Consider the following 20,961-nt stretch of genomic DNA (forward strand, 5'->3'; position numbering starts at 1 on the left):
TTATGTCTAATACCAGCTCTAGCAAGATACATATTTCAAATCTGAAATATTCTAATCACAAAATATAAAATAAATGTATTTTTTTCCACCTTTTGTTGTCTGATAATTTTATTCTTCAAATCACATTGGTCTCAGGCTTTGGGTTCCTTCTGTCTTCATTGTGGCATGACTGGCAGTAAAAGGTCTTGTCCCCATTCCCGCGGTAAACCAGTTGCAAATGTCTCCATTCCTGCGGATTTACTGCGGTGACCACAATTTACTATGGTAAATGGTCCCCGTGTCATTCTCTATTCTGAAATCTAGAGTGCAAAATTTTTAAAAATGTTCAGCTCCTGGGGCATAGGTCACATTAAGGTGGCTAAACTGAGCTTTTTCAAAGCTGCGCAGAGCCCATAGCCTGGCAGAAGAAATTACCAATCTTGCCAAGCCCTGAAACCCATGAAAGCTGCCCTGCTGGGCTAGCTGAGCATTTGGTCACCTGCTTTAGCAGGAGAGAGGCTAAGCTGGACGCTGCGGCCCCCCTGGTTGCGCCATGTGATACAAAAATGCTCTAAAAGCACTAAAATTGCACAATCCTGGCAAGAATCCACAAGGAGAGCCCAGAGGGATGCGAGAACTGATGGCAACCAATCATAAAATCAACACAGGGTCAGGCAGGAGCGCGGAAAGCTCATGCCTGACCTCCACTGCTCTTGTCCGGGAAATAGAAGATGGCTAGCAGGGAGGAATCACGCTAGACCACCTGGATAGGGGCTGGGAGCTGGCTGGCTAGCTTGGGGTGGGCTGGATGGTTGCTGGGAGCTAGCTGGCTGACTAACTTGAGACTGGTTGGCAGGCTTGGGGTGGGTTGGCTGGTTGGCTGGCTGACTTGGGACTGGCTAGCTGGCTGGCCTGGGGCTGGCTGCCACTATTTGTGCCTACCATTAGATGTGCCCTGTAGCCTGTCCCAGCCTACTACTAGACCACCAGAGGGGGGGCAGGATACAGAGCACACCATTTGGTTTAGAATTTTTTTCCTTGGTTTTTCCTCTTCTACAGGTGGGTGCATTTTATGGTCAGGTGCGTCTTATGGATTGAAAAATACGGTAGTTAAAAATCCAAGATGGTTGCCGTCACAAAATTCACGCCAAAAATCGCAATATTTTTCATATTTCCCAAACTCAAAAAAAGGCAATTTTAGGATTTTTCAGGAGGGGAACGTTCAAAACCTCAAAACCCCACTTTTCAGAACTCTTCTGATGTATCTCACAGGCTGTCACTACAACCTGAAAGGATCAGTTAGAAGTGCTGCAAGCTTGCTTTCAGTTCTCTCGCAGTAGCTGGATGAGAATAATCACTGCCACAATGCTGGGAATGCTCCTACAAAGCTGATCTTTGGGCTGCCAGTTAGACTCCAATGTCTGACTATACCTCCACCTTTGCAGACCATCATATGTGCATCAGAATGGGCAGAGGCGCAATAAAGCAGCCAGCACCCTGCGAGACACCAGCGAGCCTCCTAAGGGCATCTAACAGCCTGTGCTTGACACCTGATTAAAAAAATGTGAGATCACCTCTGGGACAGCCCTGAGCTCCAGAGAAAACTATGCAGGCTGGCAAACAAGTATATAGAGGGATCAGCCTGTCAGTTACAGACCAAAGTCTGAATTCTCAAGCTGGTAGAGCTTTAAAATCACTCCAAGCACCAATTTACCTGAAAAGGGGACAGAATCACATCAAATTAAAGTAAAATGGGGTAACAGAATACACACACACACACCTGCATAAATGCGTGCAGAAGGAAAAAAAAAAACTGTAGAGGGCACTACACTGCACAGTGAAAAATCTGGAGTGGATTCCTTCTGCAACCATGCAACTAACCGTACTGTCTAGAACAGTGTTCTTCAACCGCTGGTCCATGGACTGGTGCCGGTCCACAGAAATTTTCTGCCGGTCCACAGTGCGATCAACGTGGCGCCATTGGGCTGGCTCCCTGAGTGCTGCAGTGCACAAAGCCATAGGAAAAGGCTCTTACGCATGGCCTGCGCCTAAACCGGAAGCCTTCTCTCACAACGTCAGAGGGTAGTCTTCTAGATGATGCGCACGAGGAGCCACTGCCCACAGCTTTGTGCAATGCAGCACTCAGGGAGCTAGCCCGAAGACGCTGTGTTGATCGCACAGTGGACCAGCCCAAAGATAACACCAGGGGACAGGCCAGAAGGCAAAGTACATGAAGGGAGAGAGACAACAACGGTAGGGGAAATGCTTTTATTTTTTTTATTTAGTGATTGTTTTGTCTGTTCAGGAAGAAATGCATTTGTTTTTTTCCTCTGGGGTTGTATTACTTGCAGGGTATTACATCTTAGGGTTTGTTTGTAAATATTAGTACTTTTAGTTTTGGTTCTGCATTTGCATGGGGTTATCTGTTTTCTGGTAGGAATGAATGTTGAAAAGCATACAGTGTGCTTTGTGTATTTTAATTTTGTGGTTAACCATTATGTGTTGTTAATACAATTATATTGTGTGTATATATGAAAAATGAATGGAAAAAATGGTGTTACAATTAAGGGGGTGAGGTCTGGGGCAGAGATTGGAGATGGGCACGACTTAGCCCAGTGTTCTTTAACTGCCAGTCTGCGGACCGGTGCCGGTCCACAAAATAATTATTTTATTTCCACCGGTCCATAGGTGTCAAAAGGAGAACACTGGTCTAGAATGTCTCTCACCTATTGCACTGGAACAAAATTAAAAAAAAAAAAAAAAAATCAGTCCTGGAGCAACAGACCTCGTATATGAAGGCTGTATGTGTTAAAACAAAAAAACCAGCAACAACAAAATAAACAAAAACAGTACTACATATGTTTTGTAGGACCAGCTACAGGAAATAAAAGCATTAAAAACAAGAATTACAACATGATCATTAGCAATAAATATATTATATGGACAGTAGTTCAAGTGTTTTTAAAACATACAAAACCACTTAATCTTGCTATGTATTGTACAGTCAAGACATTAAAATTCTCACATTAATAAATGACCCCATAAGTTTTTAAGACAAGAAAGAATGGAGCCTTCTTGTACACCAGTTTAGGGAAGCAAAATACCATCAGAGCAACATACACCTTCTCAAGGCATTCAAACTATGTATTGTAGGAAGCCTCAGGCACTCCCCATCCATACTAAAGATCAAGTACTTTGTCACAGTGTTTTCATGGAGGGAAGAAAAGGAAACTGCTGTAGAAATTCATTTAAGATTTGCAGAATGTAGTCAGTCCATAACAGTTCCAATAATCTGATTTTTTCAAAGCAGCACAAGGTTGAGGTTGTTGAATAAACAAGTGCACACTGTAACATCTTCTGTATCACAACTGTGTCATTACTTGACCAAGTCCAGAACAGTGTGGTAGCCTTCTGAGAAAGAGTGTTGGTAGGAAAAAAAGACCTCCCTTTTCAGCCTCCATATAATAGTATATTAAGACCAATTAATAAATAATTATTAGTCAAGAATAATCCAGTCCTTTGGATTCAAACACATGCCATAACATCAGTCCTAGTGATAAAATTTTTGAATCTGGCAGGAAATCCTAGGTTGCCATAAAATTCTCATTATTAAATATCACACCAAAAAATGTTGGACTCCTCAGCAAAAAGGTTCAACAGTCCACTAGAAATCAAATGATCTTGAAGTACTAGGACATAAATGCTAGAGTTAACTAAGTATAGGTCAAAAAATATCCATGGCACTTTGTTACCTACCTCAGACATTTCACTGCTGAACAGCAGAGATGAGATCAACATTTTATTTTTCTCGCTATAAAAACCTAATCTAGGCACAAGCTCTGGAAGCACCAACATATGCAAAACAAGTTACAAAAATTGTAACAGTAAAAAAGGTTTGGTAGATCTAAGACTCTGTTTGAGCCTGTTTTAAATCTTGCAATTTCCATTTAGATTCTATGAGGGGAAAAAAAAAGAGGTAAAATTTAAAACCATGCAAAGCTACTTTGTAAGATGCCTGCAAAAATTAAAATAAAGAAAAAATCTGTTCAACAGGATTCATTCAGTCTATAGAAAAATAATTTAGTGTTTCAACCAGGGATGAGCTTCAATAGAAGCCTTACTTCTATCACCATAGTCATATAAGAGTTCTTCATCCACTTTAATATCCTGTGAGGCAATTAAGATAAGATGAGGTACGCCGTTGACGTCATGAAGCTTTGTGTGACAGTTTCCATTTTTACTATGATTGATTAACCTTCCAAGACGGTGGGTCTCCCGTGTAGCATCAACACTATTTAACACACACACACACACAAAAAAACAACAACAACAAAAAAAATACCCTCAGGTTAAGGATGTATTGAACATTCATATTCAATTTGGCCCTAAATACATTATGTATTTGGCTGAATAGCAATTTAAATTCAAATACAAATAATCTGGGGCTTTACTGTACTAAATTCTACTGAAAAATACTTGCGGGACAATTTTTGGAACGCTGGAGACAACCTGACTACCTCCCGGAAATTCAATGCTGGGGCCGGATCTGGCCACCGGCATTGAATTTCCAGTCCAAGTTTAGCCATGATAGACCTAGTCAGCTAAGTTGATATTAATTGGCTGACCAGCTAAGTCTAGCAGCCAGATAGACCTGCTATTTAGGCATATCTGGCTGCTAGACTTACCCAGTCAACCACTGAATACTGGCAAGACAATGCCCATTATTTATATTCGGCCAACTAGCAAAATGTGCTATTCGGTACAGTTCCACAGCTTTCTAAGAATCTAGGGTATGATTAAAATTCTTCTGAATTTGTTTTTAATTATTATTTTTTTAATAGTAGTATTGGCCCAGTTCATGTCAATTTAATTAACTGGACTCGGAAGCAGTCTCATGGATGGATAAAAAGGTCTTGCTTGCTTACTGTCATCTGATAAAACGACAGCTTTTATTTGCGGTTGTTCATTCTCCCCACCCTTTTCCCTCTTGTCAGTCATTACAAGAGTACCAATTCCTTTTTACAAACTCTGAAGTATGGCAGACATTTAACTACACAAATATTATAGGCAAAAATATATATAAATATATACTTTCCCTAAGGTCTCCAAATCAATTAGTGTCAGCGGTGCAGCTGTGTGACAAAACTTAAGCACACAGATCAGATAGCACCAAGATCGTCATTGGTCTATTAATCAATATATGGAAGTATACAAATCAGACCCTCCTCAGTGAAATCTATTAGGAAAGCTTACCTCCGGGCTAAATATGCACAGAGATCCTTACTAATCCAAGAAAAAACTGAAGGGAATCTAGAGGAGGATCTGATTTGTGTACTTCCATATTCTGATTTGAGTAGTTTAATTATTTCAAAGTACAGTATAAAACACCATTGGACAGCGCTACAGCTAAGCCCCCGTTTTCAACAATATCCTATTGTGTCCTATAAAAGAGGACGGACTATTGGAGAAGTACTATCTTTACAGAAATTTGAGAAAGTAGTTGAAATAACAGAGGATGGTCAAAACTATGCTCACAAGCCATGTGGGCAGTGTCAATGGTGCCAACAAGTTATAGTGGGTCCAGAGTGGACCCATCCGGACACAAAGACTTTTAGATCCACAATGAATACTTCATGTACGAGTAGTCAAGTAGTTTACATTATTCAGTGTCCCTGTAATTTGGTGTATGTAGGCAGAACAAGTAGGATAATTAACTTTAGGTTAACAGACCATAAATCTAAGATCATCAATACAGGTAATTTAGAAGCCCCATTGGTTCAACACTGGCAAGAGGTTAAGCATAAAATTTCAGATCTGAGATGGAGAATTGACTATATTACAGTAGGGTGGAGGGTGGTAACTATGTAGAAAGATTGAATTTTAAAGAGCAAACATTGTTTTTCTATTAAATACGGTTAAACCACGGGGTCTACTCTCAACGCTGACGTTGAATGGATGGCATTAATCTAAATAAGTTAAATAATTGATTAATGGCTCCCCGCCATATGTCTGCCCTGATTGGATACGTACTGATGAGTTAATGACGTACATTCCTCTCTAAAAAAGCCGCGGCCATGTTTGCCTTGTAATCACTCTCAGTGGCATTCATGGAACCAGCATAACTTAGGTAACTACAACTATATTATATTCTAAGAAAAGGCTAGCCTAATAGAAATTAAGTAGATAGCTTTCTGCTAGGTAGTCTTAAAAGTTTCTAAGATAAGATATATCTATGCATATTATATTGAGCATCTCTTTTTAGTGATAGGGGAAATACCTTGATACAGCCCCTATGGGCGAAACATAGTCTATGTCAGATGAAGATCCCCTGCTATGCTTCTAAAAGAGATGAGTATTTAAATACTATTAAACACTAAGCTGTAAAGTAAAATAAAACTATATAAAAGATCTTGGTGCTATCTGATCTGTGTGCTTAAGTTTTGTCACACAGCTGCACCGCTGAGGTCCAAAAACTATAATACCTAAGGTGTTCGTTTTAGACATTTAACTAACCATTTTATTTTCTACTGAGATAAAAATTCCATTTCTTCTCAAGCCATTGGCACTTAGGATAGCTATGGTAAAAAGGTCCTTGCCAATACTATGAATTAACCAAAAATATAGGCAAAGTTCTCATGCTGCTTATTGCAATATTTAAGTTTCCAAAAGAAATAGAGAATCTATTGCGTGCAGTGACATTTATAGCAGGGGATTCAGTAGATGTGCTAAACCAAGGGTGACCAACTTTGGCCTTCATCAGATTGGGTTTTCAAGATTTCCATAATGAATATGCATATTCATTGGGGATATCCTAAAAAGTACCAAACCTCAAATTGGTGGACCTGGTTAGGCTGTGACTCCCTAGTTTGTAGTTAGATCCACCCAGCCAGCAGCTGTTAACCTCAGGACCCTATCAAAAAATTAGTCCTTTTACACAACTGGATACTACAGTCTAGATGCAGCATTACCTTAATGTCAACATGACAAGTATTGACCTCTTAGTAAACTTGCTGATGGTGGGAATGCAGATTAAAAGTGGCAGAATTGGGATCTGCGCTGCATATGCCTTTTAGTGCTATATCAGTGATAAGTAGTATTAGCGTCATCTCCACTTAAAAAGGCTGGCAAGTTGCAGGCCACCTTGGGTTAATCTCTAAACATTATTTACTAATCAACCCAAAGGATCCATTACAGGCAACTAAAAACACTGACCTCTGGCAGCCCATCTCAGCATGGGCTTTAGTGGTTAGCATGCTCGTATGAAGTGTTGCAAGAGATAAGACAGTGGCTTTTGTCCAATGGTATCCAGCTGGCATCATCAGTTAAAAAAAACCCAAAATCACAAACCCCAAAAAACTAAAATTATTCCTGTGCTTATGTCAACACTAAAGTCATTCTTACACCATTCTTACTTTTTCAGTCCCTCATATAATAATAATAATAATAATATACCACTTGCATAAAGTTATTCACATCCCTACACAGAGGTACCCGAGGAGATACGTCCAAGACTGCAACAATGGACAATACAGATAAAGGGACAAAATGAATCTTGGACAGTCTCTGAATCCAAATAAGGAAGATGTAACTACAACAGGGTGGAATATAAAGAGCAATGTGATTTTGAATACAACAAACTGCCTACAGAGATAAACATAACATAAAAGTTGCCATACTGGGACAGACTGGAGGCCCATCAAGTCCAATATCCTGTTTCCAACAGTGGTCAACACAGGTCACAAAGTACCTGGCAAAATAAAACATCTCAATAGGCATGCTTTAGAACAGGGTTTCTCAACTCAGTCCTGGAGTACCCCCCTTGCCAGTCGGGTTTTCAGGATATCCACAATGAATATGCATGAAGGAAATTTGCATATAATGGAAGCAGTGCATGCAAATTCATTGTGGATATCCTGAAAACCCAACTGGCAAGGGAGTACTCAAGGACTGAGTTGAGAAAACACTGCTTTAGAACACTCAAGAGATACAATAAGCATGTTAAAACTATATCTCCCTACTTCTGCCAATACAATACCACTAGGTAATTTGCAAAGCCCATGTAAGACAGAGGTGTAGGGGATGGGATCTGATATATCACCTTTTTGTGCTTACAATCAAAGAAGCTTGAATATATATTGGTACGTATTCTGCAATAGAGGGTTAAGTGACTTGCCCAGAATCATAAGGAGCTGCACTGGGAATTGAGCCTGGTTGCTCTGGTTCTCAAGCCACTGCACTAACCTTTAGGTTACTCCTCCACTCATACAGTACATCTGGGTACTATGACAATGTTATACTATATAAGCTTTAAAATCAGATTTCTAAAGCTTTACAAGACACAGAAGACCACAATTTAAACAATTTTCCCGCAAAAATTGCACAAGTTCATCTTTCACAATGCTTTCTTAACAATGAGTCCATGTGGGGTGGGAGGGAAGCCAAGGCGGCAAAGCTACTAAAAAGTTTCCAAACACACACAGCATGAGCTGGGAAGAGTCCAGCTCAGGAGGTAAGCATCATGCATATCTGCTGCTTTTTTTTAAGCTATTCATAGTAGGAGCTATGGGACTGGCTACAAACATAGGGGTGGGCAGACGCACACAGAGCCACTAGATGAATGGGTCAGGTGTGGAATGGCTGGGGGCTTTACTCACTGGGGCAGTTAGGTGAAGGAGCTCCAGCAGTACACTATGAAGAAGGAGTCTGAATGCTATGCTAGCCTGGGATTGTCAGACTTCGGTAGTCAGGGAATTCTGTGTCTGCAGAGAATCCCTGACTGTACGACAGCATAGATAGGCACAGAGAAGGAGCCAGGTTGAAAGAGGAGCTGGGAGTGTGCAATGGTAAGGAGGAGGATGGCAGTAAACAGCCAGCAGCCTGTGATCAGGGCTTTCACTGAATACCCTGAAGGCCTTGACTGCACGTTGCTGTAGAGAATGGTTGGTTAGGTTGCTCTATGCAGGATACCAAGATTCCAGTATCAAGGCAGAGAATCAGAATGCTGCTTGTCAGATCACAAATAAAGCCACAGCACCCACACAACAGCAATGCCTGCAGTAAAATTCAGGGTGTTCAGATACAGAATTTGAAAAAGGAAGCCTCACTCTCTAGTTCCCTAAGGACAATTCTTCTTGTGACAGCTGGCAAGAAGGGGATGAGGCGGGAGGATTCTTAATTGCAAATAAGTCACCTTTTCACAATGAGCAATAAGCAAGCAAGGTCAAGTTACTGAGGGAAGGTAGAATAAAGTAAAGTAGAATTAAGATGTTTGTGATACAAGTTTCATTATGACTGCAGCAGTCATGCTTAACGGTACACTAAAATTTTAAGTTTGCTGTTTGTGCACATCTAGTCCTTTAAGGGGGGGGGAAAAAAAAAGAGACTCCCCTAATGACTGTAGCGGCAAAGAGGCCTGAATGGGCCCAGCCATTAAAGCAAAACGGCAGGCAGCATCAGCTGTAGCGGTAAGACAATCCCCAGCACTATCGGTGATAAGGGAAACCTGAGTTAACTGACTACTGGCTGGAGAAGTCCCTGTGTGGGCAGTAGGAGAAGCTCAGGCTTCCCCAATGCCTACAGACAATAACTGGTGCACACATGAAGGGAAACCCTGCTTGCTGGCACCCGAAGCTAATGAGGATTCCTCCTCACAGTGGCCAGAGCACTTCGTGCACACGCCAACCACATCAACTGCTTGTCAGGCACACAAGGAGCACTTTTTCAGTCTCTTTAAAGTGCTCATTGTAAATCGCTAGGGAGGAAAAAAAGTGCCAGTTAGCAATAAAGCACAGTTACTTACCGTAACAGGTGTTATCCAGGGACAGTAGGCTGCTATTATCACATATGGGTGACGCCATCCACGAAGCCCGGATGTGGACAGCTTCGCAAGCAGACTTGCTTGTAGAACTTTAGAAAGTTTTCGACTGCCGCACTGCAAATGCGCGAGTGCCTTCCCGCCCAGTGCAGGGCGCGCATCTCCTCAGTTCAGATAGCTAGCAGAGAAGCCAACCAGGGGAAGTAGGTGAGTTGTGAGAATAGCTGCCTGCTGTCCCTGGATAACACCTGTTACGGTAAGTAACTGTGCTTTATCCCAGGACAAGCAGGCAGCCTATTCTCACATATGGGTGACCTCCAAGCTAAACAGAATGGGATGGTGGGAGTGTTGGCAACTTAGGAGAATAAATTTTGTAATATTGCCTGGCCGAAATGGCCATCCCGTCTGGAAAAAGTATCCAGACAATGAGAAGTGAATGTATGAACCAAGGACCAAATGGCAGCTTTGCAGATTTCCTCAATAGGAGTAGATCTGAGGAAAGCCACCGATGCCGCCATGGCTCTGACTTTGTGGGCTGTGACTCGACTCTGTAGATGCAGTCCAGCCTGAGCATAGCAGAAAGAGATGCAAGCAGCTAACCAGTTGGAGATGGTGCGCTTGGAAATCGGATGTCCCAACTTGTTTGGATCGAAGGAGACAAAAAGTTGAGGAGCAGATCTATGTGGCTGAGTGCATTGCAAGTAGAAAGCCAAAGTACGCTTATAGTCTAGAGTATGAAGAGTTAATTCTCCAGGGTGAGAATGAGGCTTTGGAAAAAACACTGGAAGTACAATGGATTGATTGAGATGAAATTCCGAGACCACTTTAGGTAAGAATTTAGGATGAGTACGGAGGACCACTTTGTCATGATGGAATACTGTAAAAGGTGGATCCGCTACTAAAGCTTGAAGCGCACTGTATCTACGAGCAGACATGAGAGAAATAAGAAAAACCACTTTCCAAGTGAGATATTTGAGATGAGCTGATGCCATTGGTTCAAAAGGAAGCTTCATCAATTGAGCAAAAACAACATTGAGATCCCAAACCACTGGAGGTGGTTTGAGAGGTGGTTTGACATTGAGGTGGTTTGACATTTTTAAGTAACTTCCACACCTGGTTTACAGTCCTAACCATTGCCACTGATCCCCTTTAGTTTCTTTTTAACCATTTTCCTCATTTTATCATAATTGCCCTTTCGAAAATTAAATGCCACTACAGTAGATTTCTTTAGCGACGTCACTCCAGATAACAGTTATTTGATCACGTTATGATCACTGTTTCCTAGTGGACTCAACACAGTTAACTCCTGTACTATGCCTTGCATTTCATAAGGATCAAATCTAAAATAGCTCCTCCCCTTTTCTGTTCCCAGACCAGTTGCTCTAAGAAGCAGTCATGAATGACGCCTAGGAATTTCACCTCCCTAGCACTCCATGTTATAACATTTATCCAGTTAATATAGAGGTAATTGAAAGCACTGCACACACTATTGAGTGAGAGGCAGCAGAATGGCCCGTCCAGTAGTGGAGAAAAAAAGACCTCACAGTTTACCAAGGAGCTTAACATAATCAAAGCTGAAAACAAGTCAGCTCACTCTTTCATAAATCTGGAAACCACAGGATGACCATAAATCTGGAAATCTTTCATAAATCTGGAAACCACAGGATGAACAGACAGGGGTTTCCCTTCGATAGGCTGATGAAAAGCAGCAATTGCACTGAGATGGATTCGAATGGATGTGGATTTGAGGCCTGATTGTGATAAGTGGAACAGGTAATCCAAAACTGAAGACAAGGAGGTAGATTGCAACTCCTTGTGATGAATGGTATACCAAGCAGAAAATCTAGTCCATTTCTGGTTGTAACATTGCCTAGTGGTAGGCTTCCAGGAAGCCTCTAGAATGTCTTGTACAGATTGAGATAACTGTAGAGTGGCAGTTAAGATGAGAGGTACCAAGCTGTCAGGTGTAGAGACTGCAGGTTGGGATGAAGTAGAGACCCCTGACTCTATGTAAGCAGAGAGGGAAAAACTAGTAGAAGTATTGGCTCCCCGTTTCTAGAGAAGTAGAAGGGAGTACCAGGGTTGCTTGGGCCACTGAGGAGCTATGAGAATCATGGTGGCATGATCTTGTTTGAGTTTGAGGAGTCTTGAGAATCAGAGGAAATGGAAGAAATGCATAGAGAAACTGATTCGTCCATTCCAGAAGGAAAGCATCTGCCTCAAGGCAGAGAGGAGAGTATATCCTGGAGTAGAACTGAGGCAGTTTGTTGTTGTGGGGAGATGCAAAGAGATCTATCTAAGGAGTTCCCCACTGAGAAAAAATGTGATGGAGAGGCGAGGAATTGAGTGTCCATTCATGAGGTTGCAGAAGACGACTCAATTTTCCGCCAGTTTTTCTCTCCTTGAATGTAGACTGCTTTTAGAAAGGTGTTGGATGGATTGCCCAGTTCCACACCTTTTGAGCTTCCTGACAAAGAGGGAGAGATCCTGTTCCTCCCTGCTTGTTGACTTAGTAGATGGCCACTTAGTTGTCCGTCTGAATGAGGACTACCTGGTCGTGAAGAAGATGCTGAAAAGCTTTGAGAGCATTGAAGATCGCTCGAGTTCCAACAGATTGATAATGACACTGACGATCCATGCTGGACCAATGGCCTTGAGTACAGAGACCGTTGATATGAGCCCCCCAAGCGTAGGTCGAGGAATCTGTCTTGAGGCCCTTCTGATGAGGGGGCGTTTGAAACAGTAAACCCCTGGAGAGACTGGAAGAGAGCATCCATCTGTGGAGAGATTGTCTCAACGAAGGAGTTACTGTGATATGTTGAGAGAGTGGGTTGCAAGCCTGCGCCCACTGAGATGCCAGGGTCCACTGAGGAATTCTGAGGTGATGTCTGGCGAAAGGAGTCACGTGAACTGTAGAGGCCATGTGACCTAGGAGAACCATCATGTGTCTTGCTGAAATTGTAACCAAGGAAGACACTTTGTGGCAGACGTGAATGAAAGCATCCTGATGTTGAGGAAGGAATGCTCTGAGTCGGACAATGTCTAGGACTGCTCCGATGAACCGTAAAGTCTGAGAGGGCTGTAGCTGTGATTTGGGAAAGTTGATTTCAAACCCCAAACTTTGTAGGAACCACGTAGTCCATAGGGTCACTACAATAACCCCTTGAGATGTTGACTCCTTGATGAGCCAGTTGTCCAGGTACAGGAACACCTGGAGCCCATGGTTCCACAGAGCTGCTGCTACTACAACTAGGCACTTAGTGAACACTCTTGGAGTTGAAGCCAGGCCGAAAGGTAGCACTCTGTACTGAAAATGCAGATTTCCCACCCGAAATCTGAGGAACTGTCGAGAGGCTGGATGAATAGGAATGCAAGTGTAAGCCTCTTTGAGATCTAGAGAACATTACTAATCGTTCTGATCTAGAAGGGGGTATAATGATGCCAGAGACAGCATCCAAAATTTCTCTCTGACAAGAAATTTGTTGAGGGCTCTGAGATCCAAAATGGGTCGCAGATTGCCCATCTTCTTCAGAACTAGAAAGTAACGCAAGTACAACCCCCCTGCTCTGCTGTTCCAGGGGAACTTCCTCGATGGCACGGAGATGGAGCAGAGCTTGAGCTTCCTGAAGAAGAGTGGTCTGGGATGGATTGGAAGGATATTCTCTTGGAGGCAGATCTGGAGGAACCTGGATGAAATGAAGAGAGTATCCATCCCTGATGATGGACAGCACCCAGAGGTCTGATGTAATCATCTCCCAGCATTGGTAAAAATGATGGCGACGATCTCCAGTGGGAAGGGGAGAGGCAGAACGATGGAGGTTATACTCTGTATTAGATGGTCAAAAAGGCTAAGAGGCCTTAAGCGCAGCAGGAGTCTGAGGTTTCTGCTGCCTCCGTTGCTGTTGTAGTTGTTTCTTAGGAGGCACTCTTGTATAAGGAGCTGCTCTCTGTGGAAAACGCCTCTGGTAAGATGGAAGAGGTCTGAAGCCTTTAGAGATAGAAGGCTTAGAACGAGTGATGGAAGCAAATGATTTCTCATGTTCAGACAAACGTTTAGTAGCTGCCTCGATAGTCATCAAACAATTCATTGCCTTGACAAGGGATGTTGGCCAGACGATCTTGAAGACTGGGGTCCATGTCTATAGTGTAGAGCCAGGCAAGCCTGCGCATTGCCATTGAAAAGGCAGCGACCCTCGAGGAAAGTTCAAATGCATCATAGGAAGATTGAAGGAGATGCATGCAGAGTTGAGTCAGAGTGATGATCGTCTGCTGAAACCCTGGAAGACAGTGTTGAGAAATATATTTGAAATATTCAGGCAGTGTGTCAACCAAATGTTTGAAATAAGAAATGAAAACAAAATTGTAATTCAAAACTCTAGTTGCCATCAGAGAATTTTGATACAAACGGCAACCAAACTTGTCCAGGATTGGTCTTTTTCAGAGAAGACTCCACAAGAAGGGACTGATGGGATAACTGAGATTTCTCGAAGCCCTTTCAGTGGACCATCCTGTAATGAGACTCCAGTTTTCCTGGTACAGCAGGAATAGAATAAGGTTCTCAAGATTTCTCTTGAAGGTTTGAGAAAGAAGTCTATTGATGGGCAATTTAAGAGACTCCGCAGGAGGACAAGACATACCCATTTCTTCTAAATATTCCTGAGATTATTTGGAATCGTAGTCCAAAGTAATACTGAGGTCCTTACTCATTTGACGTAGGAAAGAAGAAAAAGATATCTGCTCCAAGGAAGGTTGACCTCGAGGGGAAGAAGGTGACCTCAAGGTGCCTCGAAAGGCAGAGAACGAAGATGAAGCTTCTCTGGAGTACTGATACCCGAGGTCTGAATATGCAGGTATAGATGACTCACAGAGAATGGATAGAATCCCTCGCAGGAGAAGTATAAGGCTCTGGAGGTAGTGTCCTCGACTTCAGAGTTGGAGACCTCAAAGAGTCTCGAGGTGTTAAGAGATGAGGCCTGTCTCGAGAAGAGGATCTGTGCCTCAATGGATGCCTCGACTGATGTGGAGAACTGTGCCTCGAACCAGGCAGGTCTCGCTGAGAAAGTCGAGGAGTCTTTACCCTATGCCTCGGGAAGGGCGATGCCTTATATGAGGAGGGAGGGCTGAAGATCGAGACACCAAAAGGGACTGAACCCCTGGTGTTGAGGTATCTTGAGGCACAGACAAGGACTTGGCTCCTTGAGTAGCAAGCTTAAGCTCCAGACGAGATACTCGCAAAGACTCGACTCCTTGCATAGAGTGTGTAGAATCTTGTTGAGGCATGCCCAAGGACTCAACTCCTTGTATAGTGCGTGTAGAATCCTGTCAAGGTACTCCCAAGGACTCGACTCCTTGTATACAGTGAGTAGGTTCAGCTCGAGACACAGCCAAGGACTTGACTCCTTGTGATACTGCTAAGTGCTCAGGCTGGACTGCAGGAAGCAGAGTCAAAATAGGAGCATGTTTGGCAAGCATATTACCAAACTGGCGATCCAAAATGGTCTGGATCATAGCCTCCAAATGCGACACTGAGACTTGAGGATCTGGTACATTTCGTGTGGCTATAGTCTCCGAAGAACAGGAGGAAGAATGACTCTTCAACTTGGAGTGCGTCTTGGGTAGTTTGATAATCATTGCTGGTACCTGACCTGAGGGAAGCAGCAAGGCAAGCATCTCGTCAGGAGAAGACTTAGCCAATTTGCTCGAGGGCAAGGACCTGCCGAATGAGGAGGGCTTAATTAAAGTTGAGGCTGAGGTCGAGGCAGAAGGCGGAATCCCGGTGAGAAGCTTGACCGGAGTCAAGGTTGAGAAAGTGGATTCATACCACCAAAACATTTGTCCACTTGAACTCGACGACATTTGAGGGCTCGAGGTTGAAGAGTAACATAGCGGGCATACAACTCTGGAAGATGGTCAGGTCCCAAACACTGAACACACCACCTATGTGGGTCAGTGAGGGAGATCGTGCGCTGGCAACGGGCTACACTTCTTGAAGCCTGTGACCGGCCGGGACATAAACAGAAAAATAGCCTCATCAAGATCAAAGCTCGCAGGCTGAGGCCATGAGGCAGGCCCCACCGTGACAGAAAAGAAAAATCAAATTAAAGTTTTAAAAAAATAAAATGCGCAAGAAACACAGCGACCCTGAAAAGAAATAAAACACGAGCCGCGGCGAGAGAAGGCACGAAGTAGAACTGAGTCTAGCGCAGAGCATCGAAATAGGACTTCTTGGCTCTGCGGAAAACTGAGAACTGAGGAGACGCATGCCTTGCACTGGGCGGGAAGGCACTCGAGCATGTGCAGTGTGGCAGTCGCAAACTTTCTAAAGTTCTATAAGCAAGTCTGCTTACAAAGCTGTCCACATCTGGGCTCCATGGAAGATGTCACCCATATGTGAGAATAGGCTGCCTACTTGTCCTGGGATAAAACCAAATTAAGCTCAATTAAAGGCTTCCTTTCAGGCCGGCACAGCCTCAGGCCTTTTTTTTTTAACTTTAAAAAAAAACAAAACACACACCTGTCAACAGAGCACATCCCACAGGCTCTCAAAGCTGTATTCTTTGCCCGATTGTGGCAAGGCAGACAGCTGAGGCACAGGAAAACAGGGGCCTGAGTGTGGCACCCCCCCCCCCCCCCCCCAAGGTCAGACAGAGCCTCAAAAGGGTCCCCCAAGCTCTATCCGGACAGAAAAAAAAAAAAAGTTATAAAGGCCATTAATCAGATCTAACAGGCCCTAACAAGAGGAAAGCCTGCAACTGCTTACCACCTCCACCTGCTGGAGACTCAGAACAGACCGATTTTAGATGGGACTGCACAGCCCATTTGTACTACTGCCAATAGTCAATGTGTTCTCAGTCTCCGCCTGTTGACAGAGGAGCAAAAACCCGTCTGTGCTGGTCTGGAGGGACGATAAAGAATTTAAGTTTGCTGCTTGTGCACACAAGACCTACCAGTCCTTTAACAGGGGAACAAAATTTTGTTTCAGTCCAGCAGTTTCCTCCTGCTCCATGGGATCAACTTCTACTGGGACTATGGTAGTATCAATGTTCATATTTTTCCCTTCTCTTTCCCTATTAGCAAGGGTCGTCAGCCAGGAGGCTGGAGAGCATGTCAAAACTCAGGTGTGTATTCCAAATAAGGTTACGCAGTATCACCTTGGTATAAAGCCTATGATCATGTTTCCCCTCTGTTGAAAAAGCTTCACTGGCTCTCAGTTCAATTTAGGATCCAGTTTAAATGTGCATGCATAATTTTCAAGTTTCTCTATGGAATATTTGATCCTTTTGTCCCCTTATTTTGGAATACTTTTAGACTCTGTCATTTGAGAAATACACAAAGATATAAGTTAGCCTTCCCTTCCTTTAAGGGAATTAAATCTGCTGGAAAGCTCAGTCGCTCTTTTATTTTCAAGTTTGTAGAGATCTGGAATGAACTTCCTGACTCCATTAGGCTCTTAGGCCAGCTGCAATTATTTTGTAAATCCTTCAAAACTTTGTTGTTCTCGCAATTTTTAAATGGTTTAACTACAGCCTCAACGAAATGATAATATTTTAGTTATTTTTCTTAAGCTTTTTTATTATATGCTCTAGTTTTTTAATTATAGCTTCTTTCTCCTATGTTTTTCTGCTATGTACTCTAGTCTTAAATCATATGTGAACTGAGTCGAGCTCCACTGGGAGATGACCCGGTATATAAATCGAAGATTAGATTAAAGTACCCAAGGAATAACTGCTGAGCTTGGGAATAAATGCCATATCCTTCACACTGCACTGCCACTGAGCCACAGGCCAACTTCTACATAGTTCTTTAGGACAGTGATTCCCACCCCAGTCCTGGAGGACCACCAGCCAATCAGGTTTTAGAAATAGTCCTAATGAATATGCATAAGAGAGATCTGCATATCATGGAGGTGATAGGCATGTAAATCTGTAACATGCATATTCATTAGGGCTATCCTGAAAACTTGACTGGCTGGTAGTCCTCCAGGACAAGGTTGGGAACCACTGCTTTAGGAATGTAAACAAGTCTGAAATTTAAACAATATAGACTATTACAGTATTGGTAAGGGATGGTTTTCAAGGGAGAGCTCACAATAAAAAGTACTCACCAGTATGTTTTGCTTAGATACTGAAAGTAGTACATGTAGCAGCCGGTAGAAGAGTCTTGTGCATATAATTGTTCTCGCTTTTTTGCATCTGTGAACTCAATAAGATCCCCATGGTACTCTACTACAAATTCTCCTCTGCAAAAATTCCTGGTAGCAATTACTCCCCTACCTTTACCATCAATGAAATCAATCTGAAAGAGAAAAAAAAATATATACACACACTATAAATACAAGCTGATGTTCCAGCAGTGTATTACACTAACATAAGAATAGCCTTACTAGGTCAGCCCAATGGTCCATCAAGCTTATGTGATGTACACACCCTGAACAAATACAATTTCTCCCATTAAATACTCTGCATGACCTCGGATATGTCAATTAATGCTCCACTGCCTCAGTTAGATTCACTAAGCCCACCGATCGTGTTTGTGATTGTGTTCCAACCCAATTTTCCTCCGACCCAATTCACTAACCTCTGTTATGATCATCCTCCGATCTGCGCATGCAAATGAGGGGAAACGGAATGCAAAGTAGGAAGGACGCGATTCACTAAACTAAAGAAGGGATACCGACTGGAAACTAAAGAAGGCATACCGACTGGGCTTGTCGATCCAAAAACAAGCGACTGGCGAGGATCAGTTGCTTGAGCAAAAAGCACAGTTACTTACCGTAACAGTTGTTATCCAGGGACAGCAGGCAGATATTCTCAACAGTGGGTGACGTCACCGATGGAGCCCCGCAGTGGACAGCCTCGAAAACAGACTTGCTTGAAGATCTTTGTAAAAGCTTCCGAGTGCTGCACTGTGCATGCGTGAGTGCCTTCCTGCCCAAGTTAGGGCGCGCGTCTCCTGTGAGAAACCTCAGTTCAGATACCTAGTTAAGAAGCCAACCAGGGGAGGAGGGTGGGTTGTGAGAATATCTGCCTGTTGTCCCTGGATAACAACTGTTACAGTAAGTAACTGTGCTTTATCCCAGGACAAGCAGGCAGCATATTCTCAACAGTGGGTGACCTCCAAGCTAAGCATAAAGGGATGGAGGGAGAGTTGGCAAGTTAAGAAAAAAGATGTTGCAATAGAAGTTTTGTCAGCAGGAAGCCTGAAGTCATAATGCCATTGTACAAAACCATGGTGAGACCTCATCTGGAATACTGTGTACAATTCTGGAGGCCACATTATCGTAAAGATGTGCTCAGAGTTGAATCGGTTCAGCGGATGGCCACCAGGATGATCTCGGGGCTCAAGGGTCTCTCGTACGAAGAGAGACTAAACAAATTACAGCTCTACACTCTAGAGGAACGTAGGGAGAGGGGAGACATGATTGAGACATTTAAATACATCACAGGACGTATCGAGGTGGAAGATGATATCTTCTTTCTCAAAGGACCCTCGGCCACAAGAGGGCATCCGCTCAAACTCAGGGGCGGGAAATTTCATGGCGACATCAGGAAGTATTTCTTCACAGAAAGAGTGGTTGACTGTTGGAATAAGCTTCCGGTGCAGGTGATAGAGGCCAGCAGCGTGTTGGACTTTAAGAATAAATGGGATGCCTATGTGGGATCCCTACGAGGGTCGATCTGAAGAATTGGTCACTAGGTATAGACTTAAGAGGATGGGTCAGTAGAGTGGGCAGACTTGATGGGCTATAGCCCTTTTCTGCCATCATCTTTCTATGTTTCTAAACAGATTGGCCAAAATGGCCATCCCTTCTGGAGAAAATATCCAGACAGTAATGATGGGTGAATGTATGAACCGAGGACCAAGTGGCAGCCTTGCAGATTTCTTCAATAGGAGTTGATCTGAGGAAAGCTACAGACACCTCCATAGCTCTAGCTCTGTGGCTCGTGACTCGACCCTGCAGAGGGAGACCAGCCGGAGCATAGCAGAAAGAGATGCTTTGGAAAAAATACTGGAAGAACAATAGATTGATGTGAAATTCTGAAGCAACTTTAGGTAAGGATTTTGGATGAGTACGGAGGACCACTTTGTCATGATGAAAAACTGTGAAAGGTGGATCTGCAACCAAACCTTGTAACTCACTGACTCTTTGAGCAGACGTAAGGGCAATCAGGAAAACTACTTTCCAAGTAAGGTACTTGAGATGAGTCTTATCAATTGGTTCAAATGGAGGTTTCATCAATTGAGCCAAGACAACATTGATATCCCAGACCACTGGAGGTGGTTTAAGTGGTGGATGAACATTAAAAAGTCCTTTCATAAAATGGAAGACCATAGGATGTGCAGACAGAGATTTCCCATCAAGAGGCTGATGAAAAGCAGCAATCGCACTAAGATGGACTCGAATAGATGTAGACTGAAGTCCCGAATGGGATAAGTTAAGTAAATAATCCAAAACAGAAGTCAAGGAGGTAGACATTGGCTCTAGATGGTGAGTGGAACACCAAGCAGAAAATCTAGTCCATTTCTGGCCGTAACACTGTCGAGTGGACGGCTTTCTGGAAGCTTCCAGAACAGCTTGTACAGACTGAGAGAACTGTATAGGGTCTGTTAGGTTGAAAGGTACCAAGCTGTTAAGTGTAGAGACTGCAGGTTGGGATGTAGCAAGGACCCTTGAGTCTGAGTAAGCAGAGGGAAAAACTGGGAGAAGCAGAGGCTCCCTGATGCTGAGTTGAAATGGAAGGGAGTACCACGGTTGTCTGGGCCACCGAGGAGCTATCAGAATCATGGTGGCATGGTCTGTCTTGAGTTTGACAAGAGACTTGAGAATCAGAGGGAATGGAGGGAAGGCAGAGAAAATTACCTGTCCAATCCAGTAGAAAAGCATCTGCCTCGAGACTGCCTCGAGACAGTATATTCGAGAGCAGAACTGAGGCAGTTTGTTGTTGAGGGGAGACGCAAAGAAGTCTATCTGAGGGGTCCCCCATTGAGCAAACACCTGACGTAGAGGTAAGGAATTGAGCATCCATTCGTGAGGTTGCAGAAGGCGACTCAATTTGTCCGCCAGATAATTGTGCTGACCTTGAATATATGCAGCTCTGAGAAAGATGTTCTGATGGATTGCCCAATTCCAGAGCTTCCTGACAAAGGGAGTGAGAACCTGTACCTCA

General features: G+C 43.3%; 1 protein-coding gene across 3 annotated transcripts in view; it reads right to left on the bottom strand.

Moving 5' to 3' along the window:
• The window catches only part of KMT5A (lysine methyltransferase 5A), a 66,719-nt gene that overhangs the window by 7,750 nt on the left and 38,008 nt on the right, over positions 1 to 20,961 (bottom strand). Inside the window, exons 7-8 of one of the 3 annotated variants that reach the window (XM_033956404.1) lie at positions 17,898 to 18,088; positions 2,896 to 4,270 (exon numbers count right to left, since the gene is read on the bottom strand). In XM_033956404.1, coding sequence (XP_033812295.1) covers positions 4,060 to 4,270; positions 17,898 to 18,088 — 402 coding nt within the window. In that variant the 3' untranslated portion in view covers positions 2,896 to 4,059. Of the gene's footprint in view, positions 1 to 2,895; positions 4,271 to 5,276; positions 7,289 to 17,897; positions 18,089 to 20,961 lie in introns of those variants that run through there. The other 2 variants (XM_033956403.1, XM_033956402.1) reach the window with 2 other exon arrangements.

Source organism: Geotrypetes seraphini, chromosome 8 (assembly GCF_902459505.1).
Source record: "Geotrypetes seraphini chromosome 8, aGeoSer1.1, whole genome shotgun sequence".
Classification (NCBI taxonomy): Eukaryota; Metazoa; Chordata; class Amphibia; order Gymnophiona; family Dermophiidae; genus Geotrypetes; species Geotrypetes seraphini.